Source organism: Amblyomma mixtum, chromosome 3, assembly GCF_055824585.1.
Source record: "Amblyomma mixtum isolate Tamu chromosome 3, ASM5582458v1, whole genome shotgun sequence".
Taxonomy (NCBI): Eukaryota; Metazoa; Arthropoda; class Arachnida; order Ixodida; family Ixodidae; genus Amblyomma; species Amblyomma mixtum.
The window spans coordinates 389844382-389868139 of NC_143014.1; the positions used below are offsets into that span (position 1 = coordinate 389844382).

The following is a 23758-nucleotide window of genomic DNA, read 5'->3' on the forward strand; positions in this document are numbered from 1 at the left end:
TACTTAAAATCTGTGTTGGGCCCGCCAGGCTGCGGCAAGTGTAATAAATGCGCAACAAAGTGGGTGGCTAGAGCGCTCTAGACAGGTATGTGGACGGCTGTACAATGTTTAAGCTTGAGGGCCACTTAGATTTGGGGAACTCGATGCTGTGTCTTACCGTGCAACGGATTAGTCCAGTCCAAGCCGGATTACTCTTCGGTAGCTCAATCTGTAAACGTGGGATGGCTGAAAAAGGGACAGGTGAGAGTCTTCTTTTTCTTTTTATTTGGCAACCAAACTGCAGGTACCTGCAAGCTGCCGGTGAAGGAAGGCAACTGCAACGAAAGGATTCCTCGCTACTTCTTCAACGTCACTTCCGGCTTTTGCGACGTGTTCTACTACACCGGGTGTGGAGGGAACGAAAACAGCTTCGCCTCACATGAAGAGTGCATTGCCGAGTGTGAAGGTTTGTTTGTTTGATCACTTGCTAACCCGACGCTCTGAGTATCAACGACAGTGCAGGAAACCATAAGAAAATGCATATACGCTGATGTCAGAAAAGTAATGAATCAGGAGCTGCCTGAAAGAGCGCTGATGCTGCTCGTATGTGATCGATCTTGTATCATAATAAGGGCTGCTAAATAATATTTGATATCACTGCTTAGTCTTTGCACGTTTTCTGTCTCTACAAAGGCGATGCAAAGAAACGAGAACAGCGCGGCGCCTATTTTTACTTGGGTGGTAAGAAAAAGACGCTAGCGTCTTTTAGAGCGCAGTTCCTAAGCGCCCATTCGTGGTTTGAATGGCGTCCCTCGCCATCGGCCTCGGCATAACCGGCAGAGCGAACGAGCAACACAGCGGAGGATGAAAGGAAGGGATCACGGGGTGCAGCGGAGGATAAACGTATGGTGATAGCGAAGAAGACCCGAGGAGGAAAGCGAAAGTGCGTATGGCGGCAGCCAGAAGACTGGCTCCGTGGCGGTGGCCCGCAAAGGGATCATGCTTGAGTAGCCCGCGCCGTAGTCGTCTGCCCTAAAGGAGAGGCTCCGCGGCGGCGGAGCGCTCTGCGCTCCCAATGTCGACACCAAGAACCGCCTCCGTTCGGCACTGTGTGTTCCGTCTGAGGTTGCTTACGGTTCAAATACCGCAGCAGCTGCGCTCAAAAATCGCATTACCGAGAAGCGTAACCGTTGGCCAATTTTTCTTACTACCGAGGTACGAGCGCGATGAAAATAACTACGAAAAGCGGAGAGTTTAGTGGTACCACTGAAACTTACTTCTCCACTGACAATGTTTACAACTATCACTGTCCTTCTTATAAGTTTAATCTATTGACAAGGCCATAAAAGCGAGAAACAAAAAGGAGGAGAGTTAACAAGAGCAGTGGACAACTCCCTCCAGTATAAGCGACGATATCAGCTGGAAACCCGAAGGGGATCTGTATTGAATTTTCACAGCATAACTATGCCGTACACGAGGTGAACAACTTCTGAGCGGGTTCTATATTTAAACCGGACGCAACACCTGTCTCGTTTAGTCAGATCACGGCGTCCATTGAATACACGCTTCGTTTTAACATGGTTAACCCTGTAATTCCTCTTGTGTCAATAGTGGTACAGAGTGCAGAAATGTAGGCAATTTTTATGTAGAAGTCCAAGAATTGCTAACGTACTTGAATGTTTGTTAGGAACATATGTTAGCGTCTTTTCCGAGGTATTTATCAAACCAAGGTAAGTCTGAGCTGCCTCATATCAGGGGCCGGCTAAAAGATAAATTAACCCAAAATCTAACCCTTACTGCAAAAGAGCCTAGGACTGCTGAGGTCCTGATGCTGCATCGGCATATGATACGGCAGTTTTGAGCTTTACTCTGGGAACAAGGTATGCGGTATCATTTCGACCGGTTTTGTACTACTACTACTGAATTGGCAGTGCTACGTTAGTGCATACTGATCCTCATAGCACGACAGAACGGACGACAGACAAGCACGCATGCATAGCCCTTGCTCGCACTTAATGTATTGCATTAAACGCACATTACTGTACGGAGCCGCTTGGTGGCTCTGTGGTTATGGCGCTCGGATGCTGACCCGAATGACGCGGGTTCGATCCCGGCCGATTGCTAGAGGCTCATGTACTGTGCGATGTCGGTGCACGTTAAAGAACCCCAGGTGGTCGAAATTATCCGAATCCCTCCACTACGGCGTCCCTCATAGCCTGAGTCGCTTTGGGACGTTAAACCCCCCTAAAACAAAAACTCAACCAAACATATTACTGTACGTGTTGCAGTCTTTGAGCGAGCTCTGTCAGAAGATTCTAAAAATAGGCTGTTGGAAATAAGAAGCAAATATTCTCAGGAAAACACTGCAGCTCCGGCGAACGTCGGTTACTCAAAAAGTGTTACGAATTAGTTTGATCATTAGCTATGATTTAGTAGTTAACTTTTTTTATATCACACAGTCTGGTGGTTAGCGCCAATGGCGAATTCGTAGCCAAGGGCAAGCCGAAGCCATATCAGTTTTTGAAGCGAACAAAAGTCGGTGCACTTCACCGCGAGAAATCCGCATCTTTTTCACGCATGACATCTAAAATAAGCACATCAGGCGCGTAGGAAGCCCAGTGCAAACGCATCTACCACTGGTGACGCGTCATAGTGCCTATAGCGCCTAATTAGAGTGGCTTGCTTTAGTGTACCACATCATGCCTTTCCTTTTACTACATTACTTTTTGCAAGGAAAAGTATAGTCACCGCTGTTTCTATTGATTTGTCATGAAAACCAAAATAAAGACACGAAAATTAACAAGAACTACCAGGCCTTTATTTTTTACAGCGAAGCGTTTTGTGCCTGTTTGACGAAACACGTATCCGCACGCATGCGTTCCTGCATTGAAGTAGTCAAGCGTAGCGCGGATTACACCGCTACTTTTTCCCTCAGTAATGGTTTGGTTTGGTTTGGTTTATGGGGTTTAACGTCCCAAAGCGACTAAGACTATGAGAGACGCCGTAGTGGAGGGCGCCGGAATTTTCGACCACCTGGGGTTCTTTAACGTGCACTGACATCGCACAGTACACGGGCCTCTAGAATTTCTCCTCCAAAGAAATTCCAGCCGCCGCGGCCGGGATCGAACCCGCGTCTTTCGGGTCAGCAGCCGAGCACCATAACCGCTGAGCCACCGCGCTTTTCCCTCAGTAATGACTTTTTGAGCTTTACTGGAGGAACGAACTCAACTAAAATCGTTTTGTCTTGACAACAATAATAAACGTAGTCCATAAAAATGTTACCGCCTTACGCGATAATTGAGTCATCGTCATTATCATCAGCCAAACTACTTCCACTCCCGAAAAAATACCTCTCCCCATTACCTCCATCTACGAGGCCGTGCGCCAGCTGTGACCGCCTTATCCCCGTAAACTTCCTAACCACATTCACCCGCCTGACTCTCTGACGTCCTGTTCCACGTTTGTCGTCCCTTGGGTTCCACCCTATTACCCTGAGGAACCGTCTATACGCATTACCTAAGAGGACGTCCTCTTTTTAGAGAACTGAACTTAGCCTCGACTTACCAAGAGCTCAGGAAAGCAATTCTTAGATTCATAACCTTGCGGCTTTTTTCTTGGCAGATCCGTGCCGCCTGCGAATGGATCCTGGAAGCTGCAACGACACGCAGGAGCGGTACTTCTTCAACTCACAGACGGGATTGTGTGAGACCTTCGACTACGGTGGCTGCGAAGGGAACAAAAACAACTTTGCAGACCTCGACGCGTGCAAGAAGCTTTGCGAAGGTTGGTGCAACCCTCGAGCGAACAGCCAATCCTGCCTGCTTTGTTTTTAAATCGGTGGTACGATTTCTTCGCCGTCTTATTCTCTTGATGCAGTTTATGCGCTGTGAAAGAGAACACGGCATGTCTTCCTCGCTAATTTCGCGCCTATGGACATCATTTTCGTGTGTGTAAACTAGGTGCAGCTTGTGTAAAACAAAACAGTCGCGCGGGCTCTCAGAGTAGCGCTGTTTCTTGGGACAGAAAATGTTCGGTTTTAATTATTCTTCTGGCGAAACTGTCTTTAACAAAGATATCGGCGTATTCGCTTGCAACGTGCCAAAGTCAGTCAGCGGAGTCAAAAAATGAAAGAGGATACCGGCCAACGACAAACGAAGGCGAGTGATTTCATAACAAGCAAAACAAGAAATCTTACACCGGAATAGGGAGTGCGCAATTACTTTAACCTAAGCTTAAAAAAATGTCACTGGGCTCCTAGACGTGTGTCGTGTAAGAAACTTCGTTCACTCCGATTGGCTTTTTCTTGTTCTAGATAGCAAGCAGGAACCATTGGCCGTCGCGATGGCGTACCTGGAAAAGGCGTCGATGTATGGTGACCTAATTACGCATCTAGCCAGTACGTCTATAGTCGAGTAAAACAAAACAAAATCAGCAGTTGCTAATAAAGGGTCATGGCCCGCCGGATCCTATATTACAGTGCTGACAAACTGCAGCAGTAAACAAAACAAGCTTTTTAACTTCGTCTCTATCCGAAGCCAAAGGGATAAAAAATTCTTGAGTTGATAATTTCGTCTGATATGCTTCTTTTTTAGGTTACAAGAAACACTTAACAACGGTATACCTTTTTGTCGCGAAGGAATTCTGTGCGGCGGCCGTGAATGTGGGTGGACCATCACGGCAGTCTTATTTTCTGTCCGGCTATAGTTGGGCTTCGTGGGGAATTATGACCAGATGTAATGCGATAACTTTATATAACATATTTCATTGCAACGAACTCGATAAAACGAGGGCAGTTGGCGACCATGTTTCCGAGCCTATTGCAGTGGGGTCAGCTCGTAGTGGTTGAGCGCATACGTCAGGAGTGCTGAGCGTTGTCGCACACGGCGTAGTACGCGTGGGCGAAAACACGGGCTATTGTCGCCATCTTGCCGCCAGAGCCTGCCAAACACGTGCCGCATTTGTGTGCGTGTGGGTGCCTGCCAACGTCGCTGGAGAGGTGCGTAAAAACGAAGCCCAGGTGGCTGCAATGTGCAGAAAAGAAGAAAGACTTCAATGAGGTGCTATGCCATGATCCATGTTCATGTCATGCTTATTATCCTTTACTCAGACTGCCAACTAGCAAGATTCTGTGGCGACGGGAATTAAGCCTTTGCGGAGGAAGCAACAAAGAATGACCGGCGGTCACTTGGCTGGTGTGACGAAGCGAGCGCGTAATTTAGACGAGGCACAGAAGAAAATACAGAGAAGACATTCTCTAGCGCTACTACCAACTGTTCATGTTTTCATGGAGAAAAAATATGGAGGTAAAGGTGAGCGTGTCAGGAGAAGGGCTGTTGAGGCACGCATATCAGGAAACCGTGTTTCAAAAAGAAAGAATTTAAAAATGCACATTCAGCCGAATGCAGGTGTAAAGCGGCATCACTTACGCAGCGATCAGACACCTTTTTATGTTATTAGGGCCCGGAACTTTAGCCATTTCCCTAAACATGCCTATAAATGCCTAAATGGGGTATTCGTGCACTTGCCTGCCTTTTTGCCATTTCCTAGGTATACTACCTATTTAACCGCACTTGTTGCCTAAAAATGGCTAAATCCGGCATTTCGGTCCTCGGTGCCGTTTTTCAATTTTGAGACATCTGTCTAGGTATGGTGAAAGGCGCGCGCCACTGCACGCACAAAAGGCCTGGGTTTCGCCAAACGTTTTTCTCGAAGTGTAGCTGGCGCAACCAAAGAGGATATATAACCTCCATGAGTGTAACCCGACTTCCGAACCGGCGCCGTCCAACCTGGGACCATCACCTCAACGCCCTCCGTCCAGCCTGGGACCGTCGCCTCAACGCACGCAGGACTCTCACACTCGCGCGCTCAATGCTTGCTGATCGCTCGGTAGACTCTGGGCCGCCTAGTCCTCCGCAGAGAGTAGCCACTTCTTTGCCTGCCGCTTCCTGAACACTCGGCACTGACTTGAGCGGGCTCACAGCCTTTGCTTCGTCAGCGCTGTTCATTTCATTTCGTATTGACATGCCGAAAGAAAAGACATCGAGGGGCGCTCGTTGCAGGCAGTGGGTTTCGAAGTTTTCAGATGTTTTTTCAACTGATAGAACTATGGTTTTCTGCAAAGCGTGCGTAACTTCAGTATTAAGTGAAAAGCGATGCCATCTAGCGCAACACTCCGCTACCAACAAGTATATTGCAAACCTGAGGCGAATGAAAGAGGGTACATCGCAGCTCCTACTGGCAGAAGTTTTCAGCGGTAGTTCGACAGCGAAGGAATTGTCATTTACCATAGAGTTGTGTCTAGCGTTTTTGGCGGCAGATATCCCGTTGTGGAAACTAACCAATCTTCGGAGCTTTCTGGAAAAGTATACCAAGCAGCATGTTCCAGATGAATGAACGCTTCGTAAGAGATACGTGAAAAAGTGTTACGAAGATACTCTCGCAAAAATCAGAGATGAAATTGGGAACAACTACATTTGGGTGTCAGTCGACGAAAGAACGGACACTACCGAGCGATATGTGGCCAACTTCATCGTCGGAACATGGAGCCCAGAGAAAGCCGGACGGGCAATTCTGCTCCAAGCAGATGTTCCTGAAAACCTGATCCATTCGACGACAGCGCGTTTTTTCACTTCATCTCTGGAGCTTCTATGGCCAGGAAATATTCAGTATGAGAAAGTAGTTTTGTTCGTAACGGATGGGACATCCTACATGTGCAAAACAGGACAGGGACTAACGCTTTTATACAACAAGATGGTTCACCTGACCTGCGTTGTTCATGCAATGCATCGTGTTGCCGAATGTGTCCGGCTCTCTTTTCCCCAAGTGGACGCACTAGTATCTAGCACAAAACAGGTGTTTCTTAAATCTCTATCAAGAATTGCTGTTTTCCGCGCCACAGCGCCTGACATTACTCTGCCGCCAAAGTCTGTGTTGACTCGATGTGGAACATGAATAAACGCAGCAGTATATTATGCACGGCACTTTGAAGTCGTCAAATCTGTCTTTGAGGAAATCAAGGATGATGCAGCGTGCGTGATCAAAGCAAGAGCTACGTTCGAGGAGACGAGTTTGGAAAGAGACCTGACATACATCAGTGCAAACTTCTCAACATTGACGGAAAGGATGATAAAGTTGGAAAAGGCTAGACTCTGAATAGATGAATCATTGAAGGCAGTAAAAGAAGTAGAAGCAGCACTTCGGGGACTTGAAGGAAATGGCGCTACTGTTTCTACGGAGATGCAACAATTGGTAGAAAAAAAAATAGAGGCGTAGAATCAGAGACCTTCTACGCGGAGACGATACGGCCACATCACTTAAAGGCCTGAGCCCCTATGAGTTCTCATGTTTTAGGTTCGCGCCACTAACTTATGTGACGTAGAAAGAAGCTTTTCAATGTAGAAAGCAATGCTTAGCGAAAACCGAAAAAACTTCAAGTTCGAAAACCTGAGAATGATTTATTGTGGCGCGCTTCAATTGAGGATTGCGTACGCTCCGTGCTTGACTGACAAATCTTGTACTAATAAATAAAGCGTATTATTTACAGCGCGTATTTTTTCTTTATGGGGCCTATTTCCATATTTTTAGAGCCTAGATGCCTTCGTATTTCGGGGTTCTTTAGAGCCTAAATTTCCGGGCCCTAGGACTCATAAGCCTCTAGAGTATAGAGTTTAGAGGACTCATAAGCCTCGCTCCTGCCCAGAATCTTGGTATTCTCAAATCTTGCCTCACATGTGCTTACACTAGAAGCAAAATGCAGCGCAAGATTGGCGTTTTTCTTATTGTGCGCGCGATTTTTGGCTTGCTTTGGTAGATGATCAATAATACTGGGCAGGAGCGGGAATGAAAAGGCCAGTCTTCTGATATATATGCTACATAATATAAAAAAGGTCTGATCACCGAGAGTGATACTTGTCTGCATCTGTATTCTGTCGAATGTGCATTTTTAGATTTTTTTTTGTTAAAAACCGTGGCTGCGTCACATGTGGGCCTCAACTGCCCCTCTCCGCGCATGTTCGCCTTTCCTTTTATATACACTCTGTATGACAACTTGGATAAAGATTTGGTAGTAGCGCTAGCGAATGTCATCTCTGCCTGTTCTTTTGTCCCTCGTGTTACTTCCGCACTCACTTCTTAAAAACATGCAGCACCAACTAGCCCGGCAGCGTGCTTTCCTAAACTCTATTTCACTTGGCCTCTTTGAAGCATTTCACTGTTCTCCCCGAGCACATCGGTCTTCCTTGTTGTACGATTGCTTTTCCGCAACATTCTGTTGAACAAACGTGATGTTACAGTTACCCCGTATAAAAAGCTTAATGGAGGTGACAACTCTACGGGAAAATGAGCCGGAACCACTCGATTTTAAGATATTTTCAGGCTTACTGCGGTTGAGAAAAACTAAAACCGATAACGAGGATTCAGTCATTCCTATGTTAGGAAAGGCGTTCCTGGCTCTCCGATCTGCGGCATTGTTTGCATACGCCTTCTCCCACACTGTTGGGGCAGATGTTTGCTCGCAGCCCCAAGACCCGGGCCCATGCTACGCGTACTTCCGGCGCTTCTACTACAACAAGCAGGAGGACCGCTGCCTGCCTTTCATCTTCGGCGGCTGCATGGGCAACGGAAACAACTTTCACACCAGTACCCAGTGCAACCGACGCTGCCGATGTAAGCATGGACTGCACTACGCAGCATTTCCAATCAACTGCCGCAACACTCCACCGGCAGTCTCTTTTGACTCAGCCTGATCAGCAATACCCGAAATTTCTCACGATATCAAACGATGCGAATTGACCATTCTTGAACGCATGTCGGTCGCACCGCTGTGTATGCTTCTCGAAACTCAACGTGTGTTGTCGATGAAGGTGTTGGCGATAGGTAGGCCGTAGCTGTGCAGTCGGCACTTTCTGTACACCTAATTTAAAAATTTGCCCTGAGCTGCTGGATTTGGAGGAACTTTGTTCTTCTGGACCGAATATCAAAATTATAGCTGGTCAGTATGCGAGAAATACTTAGACCTGGAATTAAGGTGGTATGTGAAGAAGTGACATCTTTTTTTTTCAAATTGTTTGCATGCTTGTTGAGCACAAATCGATAGGTTTTTAGCTCTTTCGAGCAATCTTTTTTCAACCAACTCGTATAGGAGACGCACAGGTGGCCAAATCCGAATTAATTTCGGAAAGGAAAACAATCAGATTAGATGCAAAAAAATTCACATGATGATCACGCACAATGTGTTTTGCATACAGGAGCAACTCTGTCCTGAACTATTGTTTAGAGAGACGCTGTTGAAAGAAGGGTTAAAATTGTTTTGAGGGGCGATTAGCAAGGAATTTGAGAGATCACAATGAGAGGTGGCTTGCGGAGCGCTTTTATAGAAATTACTGCACTGAAAAACCTTTAATGCATTGCTTGTATTATTAGGTGATTACGAAAGCGGTCTTGTGATCTGTGTAATCTACCGAAGGTTGACGTCTTGGCCGAGGTCACGTCTTATTGATTAATGTTGTTCGCAGACTTGGGGTCCTCACCGTTTGTCGCATACGCACTGGTTTTCATACTGGGTAGTCGGGGTCCTAAGTCCGTGTCTTTCCTCGTGCCCCCGCGTGAATTCTCCAGACCTGCTCCGCACGTCTCACTTGCCATTGGCGGTGCCCGGAAAACCTAGCATTCCTTCATATCTACGAAGACTCAACGACGGGATCTTGGCGTGCAGCGATGTTCTATGACACATCCGAAATTCTCTCAGAACCAAATATTCATATTAGAGGCCCATTTTCACAGCAGCAGCTTGAAAACTCCAGCAATTTTGAAAAAGTGACCCAGTTCAAATTCTCAAAATTCTCTGAAGTACCATAGAAATTCCCTTTTCGCCAAATCATGCCAAACATTCTCTGACAAAGATTTTCAAAGTTGCAAAATTGTAAGTCGCTCTTATGGAAATATTGAAGGTAATTGTCCATTCTTCAGATGTGTAGCAAAAACATTCTTTTAAATCGTTTCCATCGATCTCAACGAAGGGTTAAGGCTTCCATAGAACACCAATGGGGAACGCTTTTGACGATAACAAAAACGTGAATAGAAAAAAAATTCAAGACTGCCGTCGGGTAATATGCGGGTATCATGATTATTGTAGTGAAATCTCACATTAAATAAAAAAAATTGCGTTCATAAACGGTTTCCCGCTCAAAAATGCTGTTCTCCAGAATTGTTTCGTATGTTTCATCTTCACTTCTCTGTAGAAAAGAAAATTCCCCCAGTGGATCATCCCTGTCGGAACGGTTTTATCGCCGCGGTCTTGTCGCCAAACCTTTGTCGCAACGGCGGTGTTTTTGGCGAGAAAGAACAGGCGATATAAAGGCTGACCTCTGTAGAAGCGGAATACCTAGGCATAAAGCGAGGACCTTGCCCGGCGCATATTTCGCCGTGCACGTGACACGAAAACAAGCTGTTCGCTTTCGATCTATAGCTTTGTCAGATATTTTCGCCCGGCATCTGTCGCTGGTCCGGTGTACATGAGGTCATCGGAGCGCGGAGTCCGCCCTCAGCTTTTCCGACCCGTCCGCTCACAATGGACGCAGCCGCAGCCGGCTTTCTCCGGCAAGTTCGTCGAGCAAGCCACCGCAGCCGGCGTTCGCGTCGAAAGACAAACGCGCCATGATGTTATCGAAGCGCAGAACATTGGCGCGCTGCCGAGGTCTGCTCTGCGGACACTGACGAGGGCGCGAAGATAGGAGCTAAACAAAGCCAATGCTTTAAAATAAGATCACATTGGGTATTTATGGCAGCATGAACACCTGGTGGGCTTTACAATCGAGGGTGCCTAAGTATGGAGTAAATACGGTACAATGATCAGACACATTCGCCTGCGACAGAACTGGCGGTTGTGCAGTCTTTTGTGGTATGATCAGCAATGCAAAAGTGGGTAGCAACCTGCGTACTTCGGGACCCTTTTGGTGGGCAAGGTTCGTTGCCGGACGCTACGCGCTTCCTGAAGAAACAGTAATGACCATCTTCGCTCCCGCTCTTAAGCACGTACTGTCCGCCCGCTGATGTCCAGGATGCGATAAAAACGAACCCTTGCCTCCGCGCGTGCCTCTCGAGAACAATGGGCATTCTACTCCAGCAGATGTACCCTGGCCTTGTTTGTAGCGATTTCATAACGTTACCTGTGGTTTATTTCCCCTGCTTTTCTTATGCTATATCGGTGAGGTTCGATCTTACACGCAGCGAAAGGAACGGCAGAACACGAGAGAAGTTGCCAGTGTATCAAGAAAAGAATAGACGTATGTAAAAAGTACACAGTTTTGGAAATAAAAATACTATCTAGACAACAGGATACAACTGGTTTAATACCGTGGTCCTAGAGATCTTAGTCAGACCTGGGCAGCATGACATCCGTAAAACAACATGTTTGAGGCTTTACTTATGCAGCGCACCGCATTGACATTCCACATGCAACAGAACGATGGGAAACGCGGCAGCTGAGCGCGCTGCGTTGAAAGCTGAGACAGTTAGTTTTACACATTAAGCTTCCCATACCCTCCAATAACTTGGCCAGCATGCACAACTTGCCGCTTGAATTTTCAGCCCTAAACAAGCTGCGTGTGCTGTGCTTCGCATGAACGGGGCCATGAGCGTGTCTGCTAAAAGAAACAGGAGCATTGGACAATTGTGCTATTGGAGTAGTTAATTCGAACCGCCATTACCTGCGTTCGCTCATACATCGAACAGACGGGCGTTGTATGAACGGCCACGTAAGGGACCAGCGGAAAAGAAAGGGTGTACGCATTTAGTGCCACATGTCACAGCGTGTTCAAGTGTGCCGTAACTTGATGATGTGGAGACTACGGGTAGAAGCGCAAAAGAAAGATCAAAACTCGCGTTTGAAGCTTAGTGTACACAAAAGGACGCGGGAAATAGTAGCAGCGAGGCCTCAATCACATTTTATTAAGCTAAGCTGGAATTCTCTGACACGTTTTTGTGGTAATTCAAGCTAGCCTGATATGTGAGAGAAAGATGCAGATATATAAAAAAGAAGACCTGTAGCCCCATTTAGATGAATGCGACATAATGTGGCAGTAGCACGTCGCATTTCCTAGCACATCAGGGGTGATTTGATGCGCCAGTGTTTGCATGTAGCGCATTATCTCCGGCGCAATGATGGCGGCACACGGCGTTGCACATAAAAGGCAAATCAGCGCTTCCGGCGCAACCGGTTTCCGTTTTTTCAGTGCGTAAGCACTAATCCGATGGGCACCAATCCTGAGCAAAAACGACCGTTGTCTGCTCCCTTCTCGGTTGATTGGCCTGAAATAAAAATTGCACATACCCACTACGGAAAGTGACCAAGACAGAGGCGATGAACTGCTGGAAACAGAAGCGCTTAGCGCTAGCGTCTGTTCGCAGCTGGCCTAGCGCGAGCGCTCCGCCTCGCGGCACTGGCCGCTCATCATATTTTACATGGCACTAATCTTATGTTTCTGACCCAAGCAAAATCGTCGCATTTATGTAAACGCGGTTTTTAATATAAAACCTCGCCCTCTCGATGAGCCCAGCGAAAAAAAACCCAACAATATCAAAACTCAACACTGAAAAGTATACTTGTACACGTGTCTTTGGCTGGCAATTCCATTATTCTAACTACGTTACAAACACTGCTTTAGGTACCATTTTTAGTTTAATGACATTAAAGAGGTGTTTTTCCTGCAATGGATGTCACCGAGGTGCTGATGATGACGACTGTGACGTCACACCGTCGCAAACGTACGTACGACACTACAGCCAAGACGAACTGCCGCCAGTCATGGAGCTGGGCTACATGCAAATAACTTCTAAAATTCGGGTACAGATTAGCTGAACTCGGATCGAATGGCCGCCCTAACAGTTATGAAGCGACAATGGTAGCGGGAGAAGGGACAAGTAACGATACGCGTACCAAAATGTCAGAAACCATCCAAGCCAGGGAACGGTCCTTCAAACCAACCATTGATCACTGTGATTGTCTGGCTACACCAGCATGAATACATTCGAAGTAGAAGGAATACCAGGCGTCGCCTCTGTCACCTCTTGCCCATCCGATGTTTTTTAGTACTTATCGCTACGAAACATTGAGACGTTTTTTTTTTATTTTCTGTGAATTGCCGCCGGCACGGGGCCTTGTCACTTTGTTGGCTATGCGAAGCCATACCAGTGTCTGCGATGCTCGAGACAGTTGTGGGCTTTTTGGGCGCTTTATCGCGACTGTTCGATGCCATCTTTATACCGAGTGTTTTGGAGGGCATTTGGCATTTTGTTCTTCGATGGCCGCCGAAGATCTCTTGTGAGTGAAGGGAAGAAGGTGTGGGCACAATCTCATCAAATAAAGTTTTCGCTTGAATGCCACGCTAGTCCAGCCCCTTGTTGTGCACGGCATCGTTCATGCCTGTCCTCGCAGACACGTGGCAATATGCGTTCGTTCGCGACAAACAAACCAGTTCTGACTACCCTTATCCTATGTGGTTTCGTTTCGTATCCGTGTAATTGAACTGTCAATGTGCGGTTCTTCAAAAGCTAACTAGACAGCGTTGGGTCTTTATCAAAGCATGCTCAGTCGTCTCCTTTCTCTTTTCCCAGCGCATGTTGCTGAGGGCGGCGCAGTCGAGCAGGACAGAGGTAAGTGAATGCCCTCACTGCCACATTGCACGATGCGCTGCGAAAGTGGCTTACTAGGGGGCCTCCCGGTTGAACCGTTTTAGTGTGCAAGTACTACTTCACGCGATCTAACAGGTTCATCGAGTATGTGTGAAGCTTGACCTTTGGGGGACCTTGGCGAAACCTAGCATAGCAAGAGGCTGCGCAAACCCCCAGCAAAAGTTTGCTGGGAGTTCCAGCGACAAGCTAGTAAGCCCATCCTTTCTATCAAGTCAGCTCACTCAAAAGTTATAAAAAGAGTCATCATTCAGTCATGTCTAAGAAACGCACTTAACAAGTGATGTGTGCATTGCGTGCAAAATAGCTTTCATCATCAGGTCAGCCGCCTCAGTGAGGCGCATTAACTTCACCACGTTATCACTTCAGTGGCAGAAAAAAAGCTCAACAAGCTAGAGAATCCTGAGAAGGTAGATCAAGGTGAAGCAGGCACTTCCAGAGCAAGGCTCGCTGTCATTCCATACATTCACGCCATATCTCATAGTCCAAAAAAATGGGCAAAAGGGCTAGCGTCAGGATTTTATTTTGTGCCCCAAAACGCCTTCTGATGATGTCTGCAAAGGTGAACGCAGGACGTTAAAATGATAAGCAGGTTTGTGGAAAGAATCATGCCGAAAAGCATGTGAACTGCGTAAATAATGTGATTCATTCTGTTCCTCTGTCGTGTGGCGCTCAAAATTTAGGGCAGCCGGGCCGGTGTTTCCATCGATCGCATCGAACAGTTAAGACTGCTATAGAAAACCTACGGGGAACGGTTTTAACGATAGCGAAAACGTAAATAGAAAAAAAAAATCATTCAAGACTGCCGTCGGGTGATCTGCGGATATATTGATTCTTATAGCGAAATCTGGCATTATGTGAAAAAGTTGCGTTCATGAGCAGTTTCCGGCTCAAAAATGCTTTTGTCCAGAATTGTTGGGAATGCTGCTTCTAAACTTGTCTGCGGAAAAGAAAATTCCCCCAGCGGAGCATCGCTGTCATCACAATTTAATCGCCGCGGCTGTGTCGGCACGGGGGTGGTTGTGGCAAGAAAGAACAAACTGAGATAAAGGCCGACCTCTGAAGAAGCGAAAAACGTACGAATAAAGCGAGCACTTTGCCCGGCGGAAATTTCGCCGGGCACGTGACACAAAACAAGCTGTTCACTCCCGATCTCTAGCTTTCAGTTATTTTCGCCCCGCACCTGCCGCTTGCCCTGTGGACATGAGGTCATCGGAGCGCAGAATCAGCCCTCCGCGTTTCCGACCCGTCCACTCGCATTGGCCGCAGCCGCCGCCGGCTTCGCCCCGAATCGAGCACAATTTTGCAACTCTTGTGAAAACAAGCGTTTCATTTGACACGGCCTTCACGTTTACGATAAAACACCCAAATCTCGGATCTAAGCCAGTTCATCGCCTTTCAGCGCCACAGTTTCGCAGTGATCTTGTGAAAACAAGCGTTTCATTTGACACGGCCTTCACGTTTACGATAAAACACCCAAATCTCGGATCTAAGCCAGTTCATCGCCTTTCAGCGCCACAGTTTCGCAGTGATCTTGTGAAAACAAGCGTTTCATTTGACACGGCCTTCACGTTTACGATAAAACACCCAAATCTCGGATCTAAGCCAGTTCATCGCCTTTCAGCGCCACAGTTTCGCAGTGATCTTGTGAAAACAAGCGTTTCATTTGACACGGCCTTCACGTTTACGATAAAACACCCAAATCTCGGATCTAAGCCAGTTCATCGCCTTTCAGCGCCACAGTTTCGCAGTGATCTTGTGAAAACAAGTGTTTCATTTGACACGGCCTTCACGTTTACGATAAAACACCCAAATCTCGAATCTAAGCCAGTTCATCGCCTTTCAGCGCCACAGTTTCGCAGTTATCTTGTGAAAACAAGCGTTTCATTTGACACGGCCTTCACGTTTACGATAAAACACCCAAATCTCGGATCTAAGCCAGTTCATCGCCTTTCAGCGCCACAGTTTCGCAGTGATCTTGTGAAAACAAGCGTTTCATTTGACACGGCCTTCACGTTTACGATAAAACACCCAAATCTCGGATCTAAGCCAGTTCATCGCCTTTCAGCGCCACAGTTTCGCAGTGATCTTGTGAAAACAAGCGTTTCATTTGACACGGCCTTCACGTTTACGATAAGACACCCAAATCTCGGATCTAAGCCAGTTCATCGCCTTTCAGCGTCACAGTTTCGCAGTGATCTTGTGAAAACAAGCGTTTCATTTGACACGGCCTTCACGTTTACGATAAAACACCCAAATCTCGGATCTAAGCCAGTTCATCGCCTTTCAGCGCCACAGTTTCGCAGTGATCTTGTGAAAACAAGCGTTTCATTTGACACGGCCTTCACGTTTACGATAAAACACCCAAATCTCGGATCTAAGCCAGTTCATCGCCTTTCAGCGCCACAGTTTCGCAGTGATCTTGTGAAAACAAGTGTTTCATTTGACACGGCCTTCACGTTTACGATAAAACACCCAAATCTCGAATCTAAGCCAGTTCATCGCCTTTCAGCGCCACAGTTTCGCAGTTATCTTGTGAAAACAAGCGTTTCATTTGACACGGCCTTCACGTTTACGATAAAACACCCAAATCTCGGATCTAAGCCAGTTCATCGCCTTTCAGCGCCACAGTTTCGCAGTGATCTTGTGAAAATAAGCGTTTCATTTGACACGGCCTTCACGTTTACGATAAAACACCCAAATCTCGGATCTAAGCCAGTTCATCGCCTTTCAGCGCCACAGTTTCGCAGTGATCGTTCACTGCATCGAGTTCGGCTTTCAGATTGACGTAGGGACGAGGAAAGGGAACAAGGTGAGCTCGTTCATTTATGAGGAGCCTTTTCTTTTTATTTCTTGCTCATCGCTCAGGCGCAGCTCGCCGGAGCGTACGGGTGGAAAAATGGATACGGTTGGACGCCGTGTTTTGTCGAAAGTTTGCAGTAACGGCTGCTGCTGTAAAATACCTATTTCAAGGAACAGGCTCATGCAATACATCGAAGCTTAGAGCTGGTTCTGGTGCTCGCCAAATGCTGACAGCGTCGGTATGAAAAGTATATACCGTATTTACCCGATCGTAACGCACACGTTTTTTCCGAAAAAAAAGGCGTAAAAATGACATGCGCGTTAGAATCCAGTACGAAAATGAAACTGGGCCAGTAACAGTGAATCATCATTGGCATCACAAAAATGATCGATATATGATATCGCCTACCATAGCCTTGGATATCGAGAGGCACTGCGAGCATCTAAAGTGTCCCGTCAGAAAGGCGGGTTCCCGCGCCGAGGTCACTACGACACCGGGTTAGAAAAAAGAGGTGACCTTGCGTGTGCGGACTTTCTAAGCACACAATGGGACAGCCGGACAGCCCCGTGCCGAGCGCGCAGCTGTTGCCGACGCTCCCGTTCAGGGGTCCAGGGCGCACAGGCGTTTTGGCGCGTTGTCCAGTTCGCCGAGCGCTACACTGCCGCCGGCGCTCCTGTCGAAAGACAAACGCGCCATGGTGTTACCGAAGTGCAGCATCTTGGCGCGCTGCCGAGGTCTGCACTGCGGACACCGACGAGGGCACGAAGAAAGGAGCTAAGGAAAGCTAATCCTTTGGAATACGATCATATTGGGTATTTATGGAAGCATGAAAACCTGGTGTGCGTTACAATCGAGGGTGTGTAAGAATGGAGTAAATACGGTACATTGATCAGACACGTTCGCCTGCGATAGAACTGGCGGTTGTGCAGTCTTTTATGGTATGATCAGCAAAGCAATAGCGGGTAAACTCTTGCGGACTTCATGACGTATTTGAAGGCAAGGTTCGTTGCCGGACCCTACGCGCTTTCTCATAAAGTGTAATGAGCATCTTCGCTGTCACTCTTGAAACACGTACAGTCCTCCCGCTGATGTCCAGGGTGCGATAAAGACGGACCCTTGCGTGCGCGCGTGCCTCTCGAGAACAATGTGCATTCTGCTTCAGCAGATGTACCCTGCCCTTGTTTGCAGCTATTTCATAACGTTACCGGTGGTTCAGTTGCCCAGTCTTACTCACGCTATTTCGCCGAGGTTAGATCTGTCACGCAGCGAAATGAACGCAAGAGCACGAGACAAGTCGCCAATGTGTAAAAAAAAAAATACGACGAAGACAGCAGGCTACAGCTGCTTTAACACGGTGGTCCTAGAGACAGTAGTCGGATATAGCAGTCGGCAGCGTGACATCTGTAAAACAATGTGTTTGAGGCTTTGCTGACACAGCGCACCGCATTGACTGGTCGCATGCAAGAGAACGACGAGGAAATGCGGTAGTTGAGCGTGTTGCGTTGAAAGTGGAGGCGGTTCCTTTTTTACTTTAAGCTTCCCATACCGTACAATAACTTGACCAGCATGCACACAACTTGCCACTTGAGTTTTTAGTCCCTAACAAGCTGCGTGTGCTGTGCCCCGCATGAACGGGGCAACGAGCGCGGCTGCTAAAATAAATAGGAGCCTTGGTAAAATGTGCTATTGGAGTGGTCAATTCCAATCCACACCACCTGCGGACGCCCATACTTCGGACAGACGGGCGTTGCATGAACGGCCTCATAAGGGACCATGCGCAAGGGCCGCCGCGGTGGCTCAGTGGTTATGGTGCTCGGCTGCTGACCTGAAAGACGCGGGTTCGATGCCGGCCGCGGCGGTTGAATTTCTTTGGAGGAGAAATTCTAGAGGCCCGTGTACTGTGCGATGTCAGTGCACGTTAAATAACCCCAGGTGGTCGAAATTATCCGAGGCCCTCCACTACGGCGTCTCTCATAGCCTTAGTCGCTTTGGGACGTGTCGTGTCCGGTCGCTGTGTTGAATGCAGCGAAAGACGCACACGGTACTTTAAGACTTCGTTTATTTAAAGCCGATGAGGGTGCGACCAGCGTCGACCGAGGCAGGAGCCGAACTGGCCGCCCGAAGAAAGGAGGGAGGGGAGAAGCGTCCACGGGAGGGAGTGGCTTCCCAGAACAGGAGGAGGGTGCGGGGGCGCACCGTGGGGGGGCATCCGGCGACAGCGTGCGACGAGGGGCAAGCGGTCGTTAGGAGGAGGATTGAGTGGTCGTTAGGAGGAGGATGCGAACTGTCGTTAGGAGGGGAATGCGAGTGGTCGTTAGGAGGGGGCGCACACACACAAAAGCAATAAGGGGACACAACACTTCCTTCCCCCTTAGAAAGTTGCCTGGTATCGTGCAGGGGGTCGGCGCTCACGCGTGGAGGCGCGCTGGCTTTGTGCGCTCGGGGGAGAAACACTTGTAGGCTGGCTGTTGTTCGCTGTGTCTCCTGGGTCTGTCCTGGGCGAAGTCTCTTCTTCCGGGAAGAGGTGCCAGGCTATGTGGGAAAATGGTGCACGTGTTCTCTCCGCTGACGGACAGCTCTCAGACGGCGTCGTAAATCTACGCAGCTGGTTGAGATGTCGGCGTGCTACTGTGCCATGTATGTTGACGAGCCAAGAGCGCAGGCCTATGCGTCTGACAATTGTAGCTTCCTCCCAGCGTGGCTTTTTCAGAAACTGTCGGGCGAGGACGCGCTGCCCCTCATTAAGCGTGCCGCAGCGCGGAATTGCTTTTTCTTCCCGGAACGTCTCTGCCTTTGGCTCGGGGAGGATGGCTGTGAGCTGGGTTCGCATTTCACGCTCGAACATCATTTTCGAGGGGGTCTCGCCTGTTGTGCTCTGAACCGTCGTGTGCTGCTTGAAGAGAAAGCGCGCAAGGCGGCGCTGCAGCGAGCCTGTCTGATCTCTTTCAAGGGCGCGTTTTAGCTCGGCTACGTAGCGCTCGGCTTGTCCGTTTGTCACTGGGTGGTAGGGGGCCGATGTAACTGATGAGATCCCGTTGTCGCGATAAAACTTGAGGATCTCCGCAGACACAAACGGTGTTCCGTTGTCCGACACTACCTTGCGCGGCAGGCCGAACGTTGCAAATAGTGATCGGAGGTTGTCAATGACTGCTGCCGAAGTCGTCTGTCCCATTTGCCTTATCTCAAGCCACTTTGTGTAGGCATCTACGACCACAAGGAAAGTGCAGCCCTCAATTGGTCCTGCAAAATCAATGTGCAGTGTGTGCCATGGTGTGTCTGGCTTTCCCCATTCTGGGACAGGAGCTTTCGGCGGGGCGCTCCGGCTGCTCTGGCAAGGCTTGCATTCTCGCACCACTGTTTCGATGTCGTTGTCAATGCCAGGCCACCACATGTAGCTTCTGGCACACTTTTTCATTGCAACGATGCCCCGATGTCCGGCGTGGATGAGAGACATAGCTTGTGCGCGTAGTTCTCTCGGCATCACAACTCGGGACCCAAATATGATGCAGCCGCGATGGGTGCTCAACTCTGTAGCTCGCCTGCGGTAAGCGTCGAAGTTGTCCCCTTTGAGTTTATGCACGTTGCCTTGTTGAACAGCTGTGTAAACTAGCCGGAGAGCTGCGCACTTCTGCGTAGATGCTGCAACTGTGCCTGCTGTAAGCGGAGGTTCTGGCAGTGCTTCGAACATCAGAACGTCTCCTGGTGGAAATGGTTCGTCAACAGTTGCGTCTAGTGGCAGACGGCTTAGCGCATCGGCGTTTTGATGTTTACTAACCATGTTCTGGCTCGGCGTCTGGTGTATGCCGCATATCATCACGCCTAGTGGAGAAAACCAGTTTCTCCCTAGAAGGCTTGATCCTGTGCCCTTCACAACAAGCAGAGGTAGCGTATGGGTCTGGCCGTTGTAGTTAACCTGCACGTTGGCAGAGCCCAATAGTGGCAGATTCTGTCCTGACCACGTTCGCAGGTGCGTGTCGTCTTGTTGCAGGGCGGGTGCGTCAGATGGCCATGAAGTTCGGAACGTGTCCTCACTGATCAGAGTACAGGCTGCGCCGGAGTCCACCTCGAACTTAATCAGCTGGTGATGTACGCTTACTTCTGTAAAAATCTTCGGTCGCGTGCCGAGATTCATGGTGTTCAGGTCGTACAACACAGATGGTGTTGCTGATGTTCCATGGAGATCAGATAGCGGCGTATTCTCTGAGGCGTTGACGCTGTGATTAGGCTGGGAAGGTGACTTTATCTTGGCAAGTCTCCGTTTCGTAATGCATGCTCTTTCGATATGCCCTCGCTTGTGGCAAAAATTACACGTGGCTGACTGGAATCGACATCCCTGGGGGTTGTGTTGGTCGTCACACCGCCAGCAGCGTTGTGCCTTTTTGACCGATTTTACAACAACAGAAGGCTTGCGCACCTGGTTGCTTGTCTGGTGTACCGGCTCGGTGTTCCGGCGAATCCCTCTCTGCTGGTGACCGGCGCTCTCCGCTCGAACGGCGATGTCGTAAGCTTTGCTGAATGTGAGGTCCTTCTCAGCGAACAGGCGCTGCTGCAGTGACTCGTCACTCAGTCCGCACACAAATCTGTCGCGTAACATCACGTCCAAGGGAAGCATGGTGGTGTTAGCAGAAGAAGCTGCGTCTCCCTCCTGCCCGGTAGCTGTTGTCGACAGCGTTCCAAAATTGCAGTCGGCAGCGAGCTTCTTGAGCGCGGCTACGTAGGCGCTCACAGTTTCTCCTCCTAGTTGATCTCGTCGTTGGAAGCGAGCCCGGCTGTAGACCTCGGATGGCCTTGGGTCGTAGTGCTTTTGCAGCGCTTTTACGATGTCGTCGTAAGACACTGCCGCTGGTGTGCTTGGCTGAATAAGGGTGCAGACAGTATCGTAGGTCTGCTCCCCGCACAGCGTCAGCAGGTTGGCCCTCTTCAAGGCTGGGTCTGTGATGTTGTTAGCTTCAAAGTAGAACTGAAGGCGTCCAACCCACGATGACCACGATGAGCCGTTGAATTCTGGTATCCCTCGCGTAGCCATGGCTTGTCAATAGCGTTGCGTAGCGCGGGTCGAATCCACTTTCTCGTCGCCACTGTCGTGTCCGGTCGCTGTGTTGAATGCAGCGAAAGACGCACACGGTACTTTAAGACTTCGTTTATTTAAAGCCGATGAGGGTGCGACCAGCGTCGACCGAGGCAGGAGCCGAACTGGCCGCCCGAAGAAAGGAGGGAGGGGAGAAGCGTCCACGGGAGGGAGTGGCTTCCCAGAACAGGAGGAGGGTGCGGGGGCGCACCGTGGGGGGGCATCCGGCGACAGCGTGCGACGAGGGGCAAGCGGTCGTTAGGAGGAGGATTGAGTGGTCGTTAGGAGGAGGATGCGAACTGTCGTTAGGAGGGGAATGCGAGTGGTCGTTAGGAGGGGGCGCACACACACAAAAGCAATAAGGGGACACAACAGGACGTTAAACCCCATAAACCATAAACCATGCGCAAGGCGTAGAAAAGAAAGAGCGCGCGCATTTAGTGCGGCATGTCACAGCGTGTTGGTGTGTGCCATAACTTGATGGTGTGGAGACTGTGGGCAGAAGCGCAGAAGAAAGAAAAAAAACTCGCTTGAGAAGTTTTCTGCACACAAAGGAATGCGGGAAATGGTACCAGCGAGGCCTCAATCGCATTGTATTCAGCTAAGCTGGAACTCGTTGACATGTTTTTTATATTAATTCAAGCTAGCCTTCTATGTGAGGGAAAGGTACATCAATATAAAAAAAAGAACCTGTAGGCACGTTTAAACGAATGCGAGATAGTGCGTCAATAGCGCATCGCATTTCCAAGCACATCATGGGTAATTCGATGGGCCAGTGTTTGCATGTAGCGCATTATCTTCGGCACGATGATGGTGGCACACGGCGTCGCACATCGAAGGCGAAGGAGCGCTTCTGGCGCAATCGGTTTCCGTTTTTTTTTAGTGCGTAAGCACCAATCTGACGTGTACCAAATCCAGAGAAAAATCGACCGTTGTCTGCTCCCTTGACGGTTGGTTGGCCTCAAATAAAAATGCCACGTGCCCACTACGAGGGAGTCACCAAGACACAGGTGGTGAATTGCTGGAAACAGAAGCGTTTAGCGCTAGCGTCTGTTCGCAGCTGGCCTAGCGCGAGCGCTCCGTCTCGCAGCGCTACCCGCTCACCATCTTCTACACGGCACTAATATGGTGGTTCTGACCCGAGCAAAATAGTCACATCAATGTAAACGCGGTTTTTAAATTGATACCTCGCCCTCACGATCAGCCAACCGAAATAATGCCCAACAGTATCAAAACTGAACATTTAAAAGTAAAGTTGCACAGGTGTTTTTGGTTGGCAATTCCATCCTTAAACTCCTTTACAAACAAAGCTTTACATAGCATTTTTAGTTTAATAACATTGAAGAGATGTTTTTCTTTCAATGGATGTCACCGAGGCGCTTATGATGACGTCATACCGTCACAAACATGGGTACGACAGTACAACCAAGACGTCCTGCCGCCAGCCATGGAGCTAGGCAACATGCAAATATAATTTTTTGAAATTCTGGCACAGATCAGCTGAAAGCGGGTTGAATAGTCTTCCTAGTGCTTATGAACCGAGAGCGGTAGCGGGATGAGGGACACGTTACAATAGGCGTACCAAAAGGCCAGAAAACATCGCAGCCAAAGAACGGTCATTTAACATCGATTGAACACTGTGATTGTCTGGCTACCCCAGCATGAATAATATTCGAAAGTAGAAAGAAAGCCAGCCGATGCCTCGGTCAGCTCTTGCGCATGCGATGTTTTTTTCGGACTTACCGCTGTGACTTGCCGCAAACTTTGACATGTTTGCTTTTTTTATATTCTCTGTGAATTGCCGCCGGCATGCGGCCTTGTCACTTTGTTGGCTATGCGAGGCCATACCAGCGTCTGCAATTCTCGAGACAGTTGTGGGCTTTTTGGACGCTTTATCTCGAAAGTTCGATGCCGTGTTTACACTGAGCGTGTCCGAGGGCAACTCGAATTTTGTTCTAGGATGGCCGCCGAAGATCTCAAGTAGGGGACGGGAAGAAGGTGCTGGCACAAGTTCGCCCAATAAAGTTTTCACTTGGATGCCACGCTACTCCGGCCCCTTGTTGTGCACGGCATCGCCCGTGCCTGTCCTCGCAGCCACGCGGCAATATGCGTTCGTTCGCGACAAACAAACCTGTTCAGACTAGCGTTCTCCAATGTGGATTCGTTTCATATCTCTGTAATTGAAATGTCATTTTCCTACTCTACTTCAAAAACTAACTAGA

The 23758-nt window shown here is 48.7% G+C and overlaps 1 protein-coding gene across 8 annotated transcripts in view; it reads left to right on the top strand.

Annotated features, from left to right (window-relative positions):
* LOC149357153 (papilin-like) overlaps nucleotides 1-23758 on the top strand; it is a 179077-nt gene that overhangs the window by 120224 nt on the left and 35095 nt on the right. For 7 of the 8 annotated variants that reach the window (XM_089584449.1, XM_089584451.1, XM_089584452.1 and 4 more), the window contains 4 exons: nucleotides 284-445; nucleotides 3601-3762; nucleotides 8482-8643; nucleotides 13591-13629. In XM_089584449.1, the coding sequence (XP_089440575.1) occupies nucleotides 284-445; nucleotides 3601-3762; nucleotides 8482-8643; nucleotides 13591-13629 (525 nt within the window). The remainder of the gene's footprint in view (nucleotides 1-283; nucleotides 446-3600; nucleotides 3763-8481; nucleotides 8644-13590; nucleotides 13630-23758) is intronic. The other variant, XM_089584453.1, reaches the window with a different exon arrangement.